The sequence below is a fragment of the Phalacrocorax carbo genome, chromosome 1 (assembly GCF_963921805.1).
Source record: "Phalacrocorax carbo chromosome 1, bPhaCar2.1, whole genome shotgun sequence".
Classification (NCBI taxonomy): Eukaryota; Metazoa; Chordata; class Aves; order Suliformes; family Phalacrocoracidae; genus Phalacrocorax; species Phalacrocorax carbo.
This window is the reverse complement of record NC_087513.1, coordinates 112,998,902-113,014,323: the sequence shown is the minus strand read 5'-3', so window position 1 is coordinate 113,014,323 and position 15,422 is coordinate 112,998,902. Positions and strand designations below refer to the sequence as shown.

Sequence of the window (15,422 nt, the reverse complement as noted above, 5' to 3'; positions counted from 1 at the left end):
ACCTCTGATAGTACACCTCTTGTGACAGTAGCTGTTCCTCTTCCCAGAAGCTAAAAAAAAAAAAAAAGGGGGGGGGCAGGGGTGGACTTAATCCTTATGTTTCATGTCCAACAAGGTAGGGTTAAATAAAGAATAGCTGTTGGGCTTTTGAGCTGAGCATTTTACTTTTATGGTCAGTATAAGAATTTCTAAAAGCTGCATACACTGGTTTGTGTTGAAAAAAGTCAGCCTTTTCACATACCTGGTAGGAATTAAGAATTATTGCTGCTTTTGTCAGTGTTACTAAATCTGTAATATTTTTTTAAATGCTGGACAGCAGCATAAATAAGGTCTTGTAGTAGATCTTGACTCTTGCAAGATTGCAATTTTGTTTAAACATCGATTTTTACAGCTTTTGGCTCCTGCCCTTCAAGGTGAGCCATATGGATGCATTTCTTTGTCCATATTCTGCAGTGGGACTATGTACAAAGTCTGAAGATTGTGCGTCTTGAGTACGGTGCTGTAGTTACTCACCCAGCACTTCAAATCTGAGAGTTTCATTTCTGGGTTTCGTAGTGCTGCAAAATCATTACACAGAGGGAAGGATGTTGCTGACTAGAAGAGCAGTCACATCACAAAACAGACTTCTTAAGAGTTACTCTTACACAGTAAAACTTGGAGGGGTGAGATTGTGATTTGTCACTGTGATAATGCAATGGCTTTGCCTTTCATATACAGGTTGTAGGTAAAATCATAGCACCGATTACTTGTAGTAGCAAGCCAGGAGAGTTTACTGCATTACGCTTCCAATCAACCTAATGATCTTTTTGCAGGAAATCTTCTGCAACAAGAGGTGACCTAGGCCATGATCTCAAAAACAATATTATGGACTGAATGAAACGTGGAAATTAAGTTGTCTTCCTTTTTTCAAACTTGTCTCTTGGCAGCAGAAGTTGTTCAGCTCATGCTATTTGGGAGGATGAATTATATTCTCTTCTAAGACTGGCAGTTCTTTCTCAGCATGTGGAATCAGAAATGAAATAAAATAAGAAACAACTTCTAAATTTACTGTATATGAAATTCATTAGGATATTCAGATAAGCCCAGGAGATTCCTCACTGTCTCATGGAATTTTTTTCTTCCCCAACGCCTTAGATTCAGTTCAATAAAATAATGCCAAGAGCATTACCGTTTGTGTTCTTTCCGTAGTTATCTTGGCTTACGTGGGGATTCCCAATTCTTGGTATGAGTAGTTTTCTCTTTAAGGAAGATGGAGTTAGGTTGGGTACTTGAGCTGCTTGGCTTCATTTGCACAACTGGCAGTGAGGAAAAACAGAGCTGGTCTTGCCTTTCAAAATACATCTCCCAGAGGGCTTCTCACAGGTTTCTCTTCTTCAGTAGTTTCACAAAAAACATTTCAGCCTATAGGGTACACTTTCCAAGCTACTTTAGTTATATTTTTGTTCCTGTATTTTCACATTATTTCAGTGTGTTCTACACCCTGATCTATACACCTGTTATTTCTGTTCCTAAGATAACTTTGTTTTGCTTTGGTTTCATCAACTGTTTCAGTACCACCATGCTGTTTCTCCCTATTCTTCATCATTTTGCTGAATAGAAATGGTAATGAAAATAATTAGAAGTGCTGAATACCGTATGTTTCAGCACTTAAGTGAGATCTTGTCTTTGGTACAGATCTAATGTTACTCAGAGAGTTTTTTTACCTGGCTGTAGCACAGACACCACCCTCACCCCAATCCCACAGAAGAAAAGAAGAAAAACAGTGGAGAAGAGTTTTTATCTAGGCCACCCTGGTTCTGTCCTGTCATTCCCTCTCCACTCCGCCACCCTTAACTTAATCTTTCTATGTGATCTTTGTGCCCCCACCCTGGCCCATTCCTGCCTATTTATTTACTCCATTCTTTATTCCTTTTCTCTCCAGTGTTCGCATTATTGTTGCTCCCTTGTGTCCTATAAAAAAACCAGTGAGCCTCCCTTAGGCAGGAGATAAGGTGGATGCTAAAGGCACGTCTTCCCTTTGTCTAGTTGTAGTTTGCTTTGCAGGATGAATGAGTTAGATTTTACAGAGAGTAGTATGAAATAGTGGATAGCGGATGGGTTTCTCTTGAATAGTGGGCAAAGGATGAAAGGGTGGGATGTGAGTTTATTCCTCTTGTAATGCACAGAAATGGGACTGAACCAAAACCTGAGAATATTCTGTTGTCACAAATACTCACATACTCTGCATACTGAAAGTATGAATACTGAATACTAATAGCCTGAACACATTGCCTACAGAAAAAAAAAAAATCATGTTTTATTCTGCTTCCTTGCTGAAGTCTCTCTGCTTTAATCTGAAAAGTTGGGTCTATGCTGTCAGGCAAAGCCGTAGACTCTCTCCACTGTTCAGGAATTTGACTGATGCTCTGAGATCTGACAAAAATTATTGTCTGTTGGGTAGGAGCTAATAAGCACTATTTTGAAATTACGTTGATGTTCAAGTCTTAACTTGCGGACACAAGGTGCTTCAAAGCTGGGAAAATTTGTTCTCTTAAATGTGCTTCATTTATCAGCTGTTGCACAGAAGGCAGCTCTCCCAGCAGCTCCCGCAGCTGTGGTGTGGTGTGTTCAGAGCGGAGTAGAATTTGTGCTGCCGTGTTTTCATTTGTTCTGCACCTAAAGCAGGAGTGAGCTGTACTCTGGTGGCACGGCCAGTTTTTGAAAACTTTGACATATCATTAAAATCACCTTTTATAAAATAGGGTTTTTATCATCGTACTGAATTCCTGCAGCTAACAACAGAGGGGGGGGGAAACCAACAGGGTTCAGCGTTGTCAGTTGCCTCCTTCCTTGTGTAAACCCTGAAACCTAGTAGTAAGTTTAAATGTTAACATGCACTGTTTTATTTTTGATCATTTGAGACCATGATCACAGATTTTTGGGTGATTTTAGGTAGGATAATATTTCTTCTGTAGACTAAATGTTGGAAACTTACAAACTTGCTAAATCTCTTGGTGATTTTTAAGTGACAGATACTTTATTTCAATTTCAAACGGAAGATATGAAAAGAAACACTAAAGGCTACAATTTCATAATATATGTGGAATTTCACACCCTCTTAAGTATAGATTAAAATTTCGTGCACAAGAATAAGACTAATATGGGGGATCCGCTCTTACTGCCTTTCATATAGGCTAACTTCAGCTTGCCTGTGGATTAGTGTCAGTCTGTCCCTGATAATTGATGAGATTGGTCTTAATGTGTTTCCAGTTCATGCTCTTAAGTGAGGGGAAAATTCATGACCTCTAGCATTTTGCAGTGTCCAGTTTAATTTCTCTTCACAAGTACTGCAGATAACAATCTGTACCTTTTAACAGCAGCAGCTTGTAAGATGATACTGCTGTTGTCAGTAATTTCCTTTATCCATTTGTTAACTTGTTTGGGATCATGACATCTCCCTGGTTAGCAGGAAGTAAAATGTTTTGGCAGCTAAACTTGCATGCCGACTTCCAGAGTGTGTCTAAGGCATTGAAGAACTGCAGTGCATTCCTGTAAGCAGAATGATAAAGTTTACCCAAGTTTTAGTTACGTAGCACATTTTAATCCTTTGTCTTATTTACTGGGTGTTTGTTTGCTCATTTTATCTGTATGACCACAGAGACTGAGGCTGAGGTCAGGTAGGAGGCTCAAAGGCAGAAAGCCGGCCACATCTGCAGCACATTCATCTGGACCGGGTGATAGTGCCCCCTCACCGCTCGTGAGCTTCGTGGGGGAGCTGGCAGAGCCTGCAAGTTGCTTCATGCCAGGAATGCTTTTTTTTTTTTTTTTGACAATGCATCTAGTGCTGGACAATAGTCATTGCAGTAAGTAGCTACAGTGCTAATTTGTCACAGCACTACAGGAGATAGAATTTAAAATATGGAAGTCTGTCTTTTTAAGTAGTGGTTTTGCAAGGAAGCATTTCACATAGTAAGTATGAAGTATTTTATTTGAATGGATAAAAAACCCCAAGTTATCACAAATACACTAAGCCAGTCACACTAGGACAACCTGTTGCTTCATCACAAAGGCTCTTTCTATTCAATTGTCTTACTGCTTCCCAAATTAGCACTAAAGGGGGCATTACCTCTCAAGATTTTACCTAAATGTATCCCTCTCCCACCATCTCCAGCCCGAATTGCCTGTACCTGCTGGGTTTTATTTTCTCTGGTATGAAAACTCTGTTGAATCATGTATCTTGGTGAAGTTGAGGCCGATTCTCCAGTAGTGTGGATAAAATCTGAACAAAAACATATTTTTACGGTTCTTCATTCATTGTGAGTGCTTATTGTTCAGTGCCTAGGGGCTGAAATAGGATGAATTCTAATAAAATATATTTAAATTGTTAATTTTGACTACCACCTTTAGTGGACGCAAGTGACTAATTTCTGTTTCCACAGTTACTTCATCTATAAAAATTTGCACTTGTATTTCACCCTTGAACCCCACGTGAAGCCAATTTTGGACTGGGCCATTTTAAAAAAAACAATTGGGTAAAGTTTAGGTTTCAAAAGGGAAATGATGTAAATGTTTTCATATACAAGAGTTAGACTACTGATAACTTCAAGCACTGGAAATTTTGTTAGTGTAATATATTGTTGTAGACACTGTTTTTGCTGTACCTTCTTTTGTTGGGTCTAACCACAATTGTTTGCTGTTTTTTTCTTTTACTCTGTGGAACTTGACTCTTGTTTACAGCCTTGGCAGAAGGCATGTTCAGGAGAATATTTGTCTTGTATTTGTTCGCAGCAATCTCGTTTGATGTAACAGATGAAGAATTTAAGGGTTGTTTTTTTTCCCCTCATAAATATTTAAATTTATGGTGACAAATCAAAAGAGAATGACCTTGAAGCAGAGTATTGCAAAGGTGCTCGAGGAAAGTTTGCTTTGGGGACCTCGTCCCGAGCACGAAACGAATCGAAGAGCTTGGGGTGAGGGGCGATCTGAGCAATCAATGGCCGAGATGCTGTCAAGTGGATATGAGCAAGGCAAAATTGCATTTGTCAGGGCTGCTGAAAAGAAAGTGGCAGTCATGGTTGCCAAGTTCTAGCTGCGCATAGGTTGAAATTGATTCTTGAAGTTCTTACACAGAAGGATTCTTACGTGAGAAAATGTAACATGAACCTAGTTTAGGTGGCAAGTATCAACTTTAGTTAAGGCGATAGATGAAGAGAAATAAGAGTATGGTATTTTTCTTTTCTCTCCAAGAGATCTCTACGAGGGATTTCACTAAACTGTCTTACAAGCTTCCTGTTGTTTTGATGCCATGCCAACTATTTAAATTATAAGATATCAAAGTAAGATAGGATCAGTCTTTGCAAAGTAAAGTTCAAAAGGGAGTGTAACTCTCAAAAATGTGATTTCTCCGTCTCAATGCATTTAATTATATTTTCAGGCCAAGATTGCTATTCTTTGAATACTAATGCAAGTTATGAAATATTACAGAAACTATACACAGTCTTTTATGACAAAGCAGTTTAGCCTTGATGGTTAATAAAAACAATGAGATAACCCAGCTGTTAAGAAGGGAAAGATAATCCCTCTGCAGCATTGGTTTCTCTTTCACGTGTTAACTTTCTTCGAGTCACCTGTGCCTGGAATTTCTTTCAATTAAACTCGAAGACATTTTTAAGCAATGTGCTTTCTAATCCGCTTTAGGAACATTCATTTAATTTAACAAAATTTTGGAAGGTAAGAGGCAGCTTGAAATTGAAAGTGGAGAAGTCAAGTCTCAGAACTGGTGATTTTTGGGTTTTTTTACTGTTTCAGATGTGATCCCTGAGCATACAACCACCACTTCTATAGGGGGCTTTTTTTCTTAATTCAGTACCAACAGGCGTATGTTTCTTTTCTGACAGAAGAATATATTTGTTATTATCCAGTCTGTTAGTCCATTTTTTGTGCTTTCAGAGTCCCTACCACTGTAGTTAGAATTCCTCAGCTTTTGTGAAGAACACTCTACTTTCAAAGAATTTTTGGATGTCTTAAACAAAATTGTCAAAACATGAGGATAAAATAAATATGCAAGATAAATAAAGCCCAGATGAATGGTTATGCAGTCAGATTGAATGATAAATGTGTAGTTGAAATGGATGAGCCTTAACATCAATGAATAACTTAATGGGAGTTCACATTATTGAGCATCTTTGCTGAAATTTAAAAAGTGGGCAGCTGGAGTTGCATGGCTCGAAGGACAGGAGTACCGGGCTCTGACCGTGATTGGCACAGTTCGTTGCTCTGCAGTTAGCTTCTGGGCAGGGAGATGTGCTGATGAGCCACGAGGTGAAAGATCTGGCTCTCGGAACTCCTGCCAGTCCAGGGGTGACGCCAGCCCTTGGAGCACAGCAGTGCTGTCTGTTTGCCCCCAAAAACCTTAAAAAGAAACCAGCAGCAGCAACCTGCCGCTTACAGGTAAAATACTAAAACTGGGAATACGTCAGGTTTTCATCCTCACAAGATCTCCCTTGTGCTGTTGACTGTGGAAGGAACTCTGCCCTGCCCTTTATTCTTTAGTTTTAGAGAGGGTCGGGAAGTGGTCTTGGTGAAAGTGAGTATGAGGAGAAAGTAATTAAAAGTGAAAAGGAATGGCACTTTGCCTGCTGGTCCTCCAGCTTACAGTGAGAATAGTTGTTTTTATAATGCAGTAGATTATAATTTATGTATAGTATGTAAATGTACTTACTCTTCTGTGCTCTAGTATTGATCTCTACTAGAAAGCATACCAATGGGCACACACTTTTCTCCAAGTAATTAAATTATATTAAACTTAACATCTTATGTAAAAACTCATCCTGGTACACTTCCTTTTCCCGATGGTTAAAATAATGGTAATTTGCTACAATCTTAGATAAACTTTTCCCAGCCTTCATTTGTCTTGTGTCATTCAGCCAGTAATTTGTTTTGTAATAAAGAGGTAATCGCTATTTTCCTTCCCTGTTGTTTAGGTTCTGTTCATTGGTTTTGCCACCCTGCTGTAAGCAAAGTAGCTTATTAAAAAAAAAACCAAAAACCAGGGGATAGCATCTTGTAAAAACAGCTCATTTCACAAAGCAGCAGCAGCAATAATAGAAACCCTTCTTGCTAAAGATATTCCATACCCACTTGTGGTTGTCAGAAGTGCTACAATTAGTTGTGATCTTAGTCAACTACTGAAAGCTTTGGTCTTAATCCTTCATTAATGAGGCAGTTGCATATGTGGAATTCAGGGGCAACAGATGCATCCACTGAATACTACATGGTAGTTGGGCAATGCTCCTAATTCGAATGGTTTCCCATCTTTCATGCAATAGCCGATGTCATTCAGAAAAGGGGCATTTCCTAATCCTTTCACTTCATATGAGGTTGGTGAGTGACTGTTTTTTCTTTCACTGGAGAGTCTGATATGATTATTTATTTTTATGCAAAATAGTAAAACAGGATCTGGGAGCATATTGTTGCATTTTTTTGTCTTCTTTTTTTTTCTTGGCCTTCTGACACATAAGACTTGTTCTTAAATGGCAAGAAGTGTAGAGAATAATTTGGCTGTATTACTGAACCTGTGTCTCCTGGAAGGTTAGAATTTTAAAGTCTAATAAAAACTCTAAAAAAATCTGTTTGGGAATTGACAGGTAAAATGAGTGGAAGTGTGAAGCAAATGTCATCTGATACTGCATTTCTTCCACACCTGTCAACACACACTTTTTGATCAGTCTTCGTGCAGTAGTAGAATAAGTTGCTTTATAAAACAAGCAGTGCATAGAAAATGAAACCTCTTTCTAAGAGCTGATGCGGTCAAGAAAGGAGAGCAGGCTGCAGATTTTTAAGGAATCGTTACATGTAACTGATGTCTGACCAAACATTCTGAATTCACTGTAAGAAAACATGCAATACATCTCTAGAACAAAGTGCCCAAATGTATTGGAGTGCAAAGGGTAGGGTTTGTGCCAACAGCCATGAAGAAATTTTAAAATGTTTCTCCTTTATGCCAAGGAAGGGAGGCTCAGTATGTTTGTAACTCTGTCTCTTTTTCTTGGTGGGGAGGGGAGGGGGCAGGTAGGCTGTTGATTGTTGCGATGTTGAAATCACAAGAGTTTTTTAGCATACTATTGATAATTATGATTTTTTTTAAATACCGGATGGAGAAGTGGTCACATAATTATTTGTAGGCTTTGTAAATACAGGGAGCAAAATCTTGTAGGGTTATTTGGTTTTAAGCAGACTAGTTATTTTTGTCAGAGAAACATTTCTGATTTCAATTTACATGAATAGCTAACCATTCCTAAAAAGACCGCTTCTGAGTTGCAGTTATAACAGAAAACAAAAACATATATCATCATCTCACCTTTTAGTATTTTCCTAAACATATGCACTGAACTTCTTTTCAATGAAAATTATCCTTTTTTTTTAAAAGCAGCATCTCTGCAGAGTGAGATGCGGTTGGTGTTGGTGGGTTGGTTGGTCTCTGCGGCCACCAGGAGCCGAACAGTCGTTCCAGGAGCAGTAAGCAGGCTGAGTCCTTACGGCTGGCTTTGCGCAAGCTCAGCCTGCTCTGGTGTGTACTGGCCATGGACTGATGCCAGCAGCAAGCAGGGAGGGAGAAAACACCCGTTCTACCCCTTGCTTTCATGCCTGTTAGCTGGCTGGGTTTTGGAAAGACATGCTGAAGCAGGATGTTTTCAGGCATGTTTTTGGGTAAATCAGCGTATCTCCGTAAGTTGTTCAAATACTGAATTGTACTTATTACTGAAAATGGGTGGCTTATTTCTGGTCTGGATTTCCAGCCTTATTTCTGCCTAGCTTTGGTTTCCAACCATCAGACCTCGGTTGCTTCTTTCCGATTAAGCTGTTGTCGGAAATCTTTTCTCGGTAGAGATTTTCTAAACCAAATTAGTAGTCTGCTCCCTGGTGGGTGAGTGTAACTGTTTTAGCTTTTTCCCATGAGACAGGTCCCCCAAGTTCCCATCAGCCCACATGCCTGTTTCTAAGCCCTCTTTCTTTTTGGCAGCACATGGTGGGGAGCCCCGTGGTGTTACACCAGCCTTTTGCACAAGGTGAGGGGTAGTGGCTTTCTTCTCCTATGCAGTGTTGCTCTTCGTTAGCGTTACCCTCTTTAGCGTTAGCTTGAGAGAGAGAGCAGGTTGACGCTGGATATCAATGTACTGCCCATATTCTTTCCTGTGCTCCTGGGCACAGCCTGGCTGTCTCCGGCATCCAGGTCTGTGGTATTTAATGCAAGTCTTGGATTTGGTTTTGCACAGGTTTTGGAGGGGGATGGGTGCTCTGACATTCTTGGTTCCAGGCACTGAAATCAGGTTTTTCAGTTCTCAGCACCTACTACTCTTACCTGTTCAGAAACACACTAGCAAGCATCCCGGTGGGAATTAAGCATATCATCTGGAAGTCTGGGCCATAAAGACCATGCATGTGAGACGGGAGCTTTCGAAAATCAGACCTTCAATATGCAGGTGGCTTAACTGATCTCAGTGCAAATGCTAGTGACCTTTTTTCCTGTTCAATAAATTAAAGGTTAAATTTGCATAATTTATTGGACAGTTATTTAGATTGTCACTTCTTTCTATTCACATTTGTACAGACTTAAGTTCAGTTAAAAAACAAACCAAAAAAAGCCCTATAAAAGATGGAGAAGGACGGCGAATGCGCTAGAGCTCTCCCCATTCGATCTTCCCATGCTAAACCCTGCTGCGTCCTGCAGAGGCAGCGATGGAGGGTGTAGGCAGAGGGGAATCCTTCACACAGAGCCTGATTAAACCATGGGACTCATTGCCACACCGTATTGTGAACGTTAAACCTCATGCAAGTTTTTTTGGGGGAAAAAAAGCTAAGTTAGAGTCATGGAAGGAAAATCCAGCAATGTTAGTTAAACATTGCAGAAGAGTATTTACTGCGCTTGCCTCGGGGTGTTTGGTGGACCCGTCAGGAAAGAGGAGCCTGGAAGGGATGGCCTTTGCTCAGCCTGACACTCTTAAATTTCTTCCTCCTTTGAAATAAAATTGTCTTTTCAGTTTTTAAATTGAATTTAAAATGTACTATGCTTAACTGCAGCTTCATTAAAGATAAAGATTAAATTAATTTGGTGTTTGAGAGATTAAAAGGCAAAGATACTTAGAAATACTTCTGAGCGTTACAGAAATGTTTTCACTCAGTCCAAGCTCTGGGTGGTTTGTTTTTGGAATTTGCTTACACTGGTGGTAGCCTTTCCAGCAGGCAGCACTGCACCCTAGCACAAACCACATTATCATGGAGGATGCGTTGTTTTCATTAAGAGTTTAAAAAGAAAGAAAATTTTTATGCTTTTATAACAAGTATCAGAAACTTTAAATTGTCTGAAGCTGTGAGAGTAACCACTGAAAATATTAAGAGTTGCATTCTATTTTTGCAATTTTTGTAGCTTGTCAGGAAGCTTATTTGTTCCTGTTTGATTGTTACAGTACTTCGGTAATACAGTTTACGATTTTACAAAATGTAAAGTTGTAATTAAATATTTATGAAACAAATCTAAAAATGGCGGGAGGATTGATAATTTGCATTGCCTATGACTTCTCAGTTGGATTTTTTTTTTTAGTTGCTTGTAGATTTTTGTTTGAGACAAGCAAGACCTTTCCTTTGATCCAGTGAGTGACTTACAAAATCCATTGTGCAATTTATACCAACAGCAGCCAAAAAAGCCTATTGCAGAGAACATGCAGAAATATCTCAAATGCAGGCAAATCCAAGGGCTTTCTGCTAATCTGGGGCGGGTTGTTTGTTTTGCTTTTCAGTTATACACTTAAGGTAAAATTGAAGGAAAAGTTTGGATTTCGGTTTAAGTTTTTCTTAAAATTTGAGGATGTATTTCATTGAGACTAACATGTCATGCTTCTAACTGATGATTTTTTTATTTTAATAATTTAACATAGGTGTGTTTATAGTTCAACTTGTTTGGGGGAAAGCAGTCATAAATATATATTGTTTGTTATTACTCAGTCTGATCTTCAGATTAAAGTTTGCTCTTGTTCAAGACATGGAGAAATGTTTGGGGTATGGGAGGGTCCTGGGTTTTTCCCTACCTGTGTAAGTGTATCTACTAAAATGTATTACCTCTGTAAGTGAAGTCAACTATGGTACATTTAGTCAAACACGTCTAAAAATAAAACTCCTGTGCAACTATGCGTATGGTCCTTGTGTGTTAGAATTTTTAAACTAGCTTTGCAATTGTTGAACTAAATGTGACTAGGAAAATTAAACTCATTATATAATAAAATATGTAGGGTCAATATAGTTGAAACGAAAGAATTGATCATCATTGGAGGGTTTTTAAAATTGCTGTTATGGTCCTAGCACAAAAATGTTACTCTAGTTAATGTAGGGGTTGTTGGATGTCACCGCGTAATGAAAGAACTGTTGCTCACTTTGCTTGAATTACCCCAAATGCAAATCTTTCCACTACCGGTGTGATAGGTATCGCCTAGTTATCGGACAGGAATGGCTAGCAATTAATGCAAGCTTGCTGATTATTTCCAGGATCCATGAGGGGTTTTCTTAATTAAAGTTGTTACAAATGAAGCCAGTATGTGTGAGGCCAAACTGTCACTAAGGGAAGGGTTTGAGGTATTTCATTAGGGTACTGTGGGGTCCATAGGTGCTTTAAAACTTACTTGTGTGGTGCTCGTGTTACAGTTTACCTTTTAAAAATAAACTAATATACAAAGCATGTAACTTTGCAAAGGGCTTCCTGCTGGCTTATGTACATTAGTCATTGCTAGGCTTTTTTTTTTTTCTGTGGAATTTTTCCTTTGGCAGCAGTTTCTAACCTGTTTGAATAACATTGCTTTGCTTACTCAGAAGAGTTTCTCCTGGTTTATTAAATGGGCGGGGGTAGGAAATCCTTATCTATTTTATGTATTTGCTGCGTGTAGCATATCCACCTAACAATATTTTTGTATCTTCCTCTGAGGTTAAATGAATGGCTTTATTCCGATGGAAATTAGAACAGGTGCTTCTCGCTTGGTCCGACTAAATTTTACCTGTACTAAAGTAAAAATTCTGCTTTTCTTCCCCCTCCCTTCCCTCTTCCCACCCCAAAATTTTGCCTCAGTCCCTACCACTGCCGCTAGCACTCCTGACGCTGTTGACAAATATTTGGAGACACCTGGAGATGAGAATGAACATGCCCATTTCCAGAAAGCCAAGGAGAGACTTGAAGCTAAGCATCGTGAGAGGATGTCTCAGGTAAGGGGAGCTTTCTTTATTCCTCAGTGTGGGAATTTTGTCTGTCAAATCATGAGATGCTCAGGACCCTTCATCTCCTTATTTCCCAAGACTTCAGCCAGCAGCCCGGCCTATTTGCAGTGCTGTAAACACACCATCTACTGCCTTTCTGACTCTATCTAAGAATTCAGCTGTCTGGGAGGTACATTTGTGGTTGGGTCATGGCTGCGATCCTAAGTTGATACAGTTACTTGTGCTGGTAAAAAGGGGAAAATGCCTGTTAAAAATTGCTCTCATTTTTGTGGAAAAATGTTTGGTTTGTGAGATTATTCTTATTTCTAAGTCCAGCACTTGACCACTGTATTAGTCATTGTTCCTTTGTAGCAGCTGAGGGAGATTCCTTGTGATTTGCTTCATTCTCCCAGTGTATGCGCTTACAGGGCCGTGCCCTGGGAGAACGTAAGCTCGCATATGTTTGTCTAATGGTCTTGAGTCTCAAGTTAACATGAAATGCATCTAAAGCCAAAGAAAAGGGGGAAAATTAGTGCTTTTGAACAGAACTGAAATCCCAACTGAATCAACCCTTTTTTTTCCTTTAACCAAAATGATTTGTGTAGCCTGAAACTGTACACTTTTTCATCCTATGGAACACTAAGAGATGAGCTATCCACTCTCTCAGAAATATGGTTTATAATAGCAATGCTAATTAAAAAATGGCACAGTTCTGCTCTGATAACAACAAAGAAAAAATACAAGAATTTCAAAGGAGAGCCTGTGATGTATATTTTTTTTTAGGATGGAACAACCACTAAAATGAATGTAGTATAATCCAGATCCACTGCATATATCTCTGTAGGTCTTTTACTGTAATTTTTCATTGTAACTTTGTTCTCCTGTTGCATTTTCAGTGTTTCAGTGTATTACTGACATATTAACCTTTAGCTCTGTGGTAAAATGTTTGAGTAGGCCTGAAATTAAGCTCTTAGAATAAGTCCCCATCTACTGGCACTGTAGCTATGCCTTGCACTTTTCTAATAAATAGAGCAGGGCATCTTAACCTGAAGCAGTCACCCGATTGGTGCAAACCATATGCCATGAATATGACACATAATAGATATGAAGATACATGCTCCTCATCTGCCTCTGCTTGGGAAGCATTGTAACATCAACAGGCTGTCTCCTTAAACAGAGAAAATAGTTCCAAGGAGCAGCTGGCAAGGCACCGGCGTGCTGTGCTTCTGCCCAGGGACCGGCTCATCCCAGTCCTTTCTGTAACAAACTGCTGTGTGCCTCTAGTAATGAGTTTGGGAAGGGCAGGCTGGGAATTGGGATAAAAAAGGGTATGCACGCAGCCTGCCTGGCAGAGGAGAGAGATCCTGCCCTGGCTAGGCATGTGGAGGGTCGGGGGTAATGCAGTCATCACCCCGTTGTTACCACCCCTTGAAACAGCCTTTTTTTAAAAAACACCGTAGCGGGGCAGGTGTCCTGAAAGCTAAGGGCAGCCAGTGCGAAAGGCAGGTTTCCCTGGAACAGTCCTCAGATCCTCACCGTGGTTTCAGGTTTGTCTCCAAAAGCTAAATATGTAAAGGTTAAGCTGAGTATTTAAGGGCAGTATTTGGTTGAACTGTGTACTTTTCTATTTTCTGCAAAGCTGATGGTTTGTGGAAAAGAGCAAATCAAAGGCACAGACGCCCAGAAACCGTCATACAGAGAGACCTTACGTCGGTGCTTGAGGCCAACAAAATTAGCTGGGAAAAGCACTGAACCGTAGCACCAGAAAACTTCTGGGTAAATGCGCTGCACATTTTACTGTGCGTGTTTAGGGTGACCTCACAAAAGAAGGCTGTGGTTCAAGGGTTTGACTGAAGATCACGCCGGTGCTGTGCGTGCTCTGCCCTCATTAGCACATTCCCAGCCATCCTTTCTGTCAGGGCTAATAAGCGTGCGGCTGCCAGGTGAGGCAGGTCAGCTCCCTCATCCCAGTGCAATGTCACCCTTCCAAAAAAAAAAAAGTAAAAGAAGCAACTCTGGCCAGTTCAGCAAGCTAAATCAGACCTGGGAAGCAGCAGCACGATAGGTACATCACGAAAGAAAGATCTTTGACCTTGAATTTGCTTAAGCTGCTTATGAAATCACAGCTTAAAGTACGTATGTCTTGAAGTACCTAGAACCCCTGCAGAGCTTTGAAGAAGAAAGTTAACTTAAGTTTTTAAACATCAGTTTTCCCTTCTATGAGTAATGTTTTGTACAGTATTGAACCAGCCTCTCCCAGTTAATGTTATCAAATGTTTAAAAAATGTAAGATCTTATGGAGAGGTAGAAAAGCCACCTAGTTTACCATTCTGTGTTTCCTCATGTGATATGTCTGTGTCCCACACTGTTTCTGGCAATTTATGTAAAAATTTCTTTTTACATTTTCTTTAAAATCAGGTATGCTCTTAATACACATTTAACTAAAAATTAATGTGAAGTTGTTAATTTTTATGTTAAAAACAGTGCTGAATAAATTAACTCAATAAGCTTTTGCTACCAATGTTAACAAGCAAGAGTCACTAGGTAAGTCCTCCAGCAGCACCAAACGTAATTATTCTCTTTTTTTTTTTTTCTCTCAAAGTCCAGTCAAAAATGCCCATTTTTCTTCTATTAAAAGACGAGGAAAAGATCAGTGGTTTTAGGAAAACAATCAAGTCATTCTTTAATCTCAATAAATGTCGTAATCTGAAATGAATTGGTTTGTTCACAAAATTCAGTTATTGATTTAATAAAGCAGCTAGTTTTAAAACAGTAGTGGATGTGATGCATACTTAACTTTGCAACAGACAATTAACTAATATAAAAATTCAGATACATTCTAGTTCGCATATAAAATGTAATCTAAGAAGTAGGGGAGATTGTCATTAAAAAAAATAAAACTGAATTTAAATATTTTTAATCAAAACATGTCATCAGGGCAAATGCATATATTCTGTATATCCTCCTTCTGAGGTTTCCCTTTGTTTACCAAGAAGTTATAACTCGTACTTCTTTTTTGCTTGCATAAAGATATTCACGCAGTCAGAGACCCTGCTTCTGTCGGTGGTTGTGTCAGTTCATAGTTCACAGCTCCTAAAAGACTCTTTTACTAGGGGAGTCTGTGCTCTGTAGTACAATGACCTGATGCACTTCTGGTTCAGGCTGCTTTAATCCCTTCTGCTCTTAAGTGTCTGTCCCTTTAGACT

The 15,422-nt window shown here is 39.4% G+C and overlaps 1 protein-coding gene across 4 annotated transcripts in view; it reads left to right on the top strand.

Moving 5' to 3' along the window:
• The window catches only part of APP (amyloid beta precursor protein), a 226,668-nt gene that overhangs the window by 142,520 nt on the left and 68,726 nt on the right, over nucleotides 1–15,422 (top strand). For all 4 annotated transcript variants that reach the window (XM_064470153.1, XM_064470144.1, XM_064470139.1 and 1 more), the window contains one exon: nucleotides 12,092–12,225. In XM_064470153.1, the coding sequence (XP_064326223.1) occupies nucleotides 12,092–12,225 (134 nt within the window). The remainder of the gene's footprint in view (nucleotides 1–12,091; nucleotides 12,226–15,422) is intronic.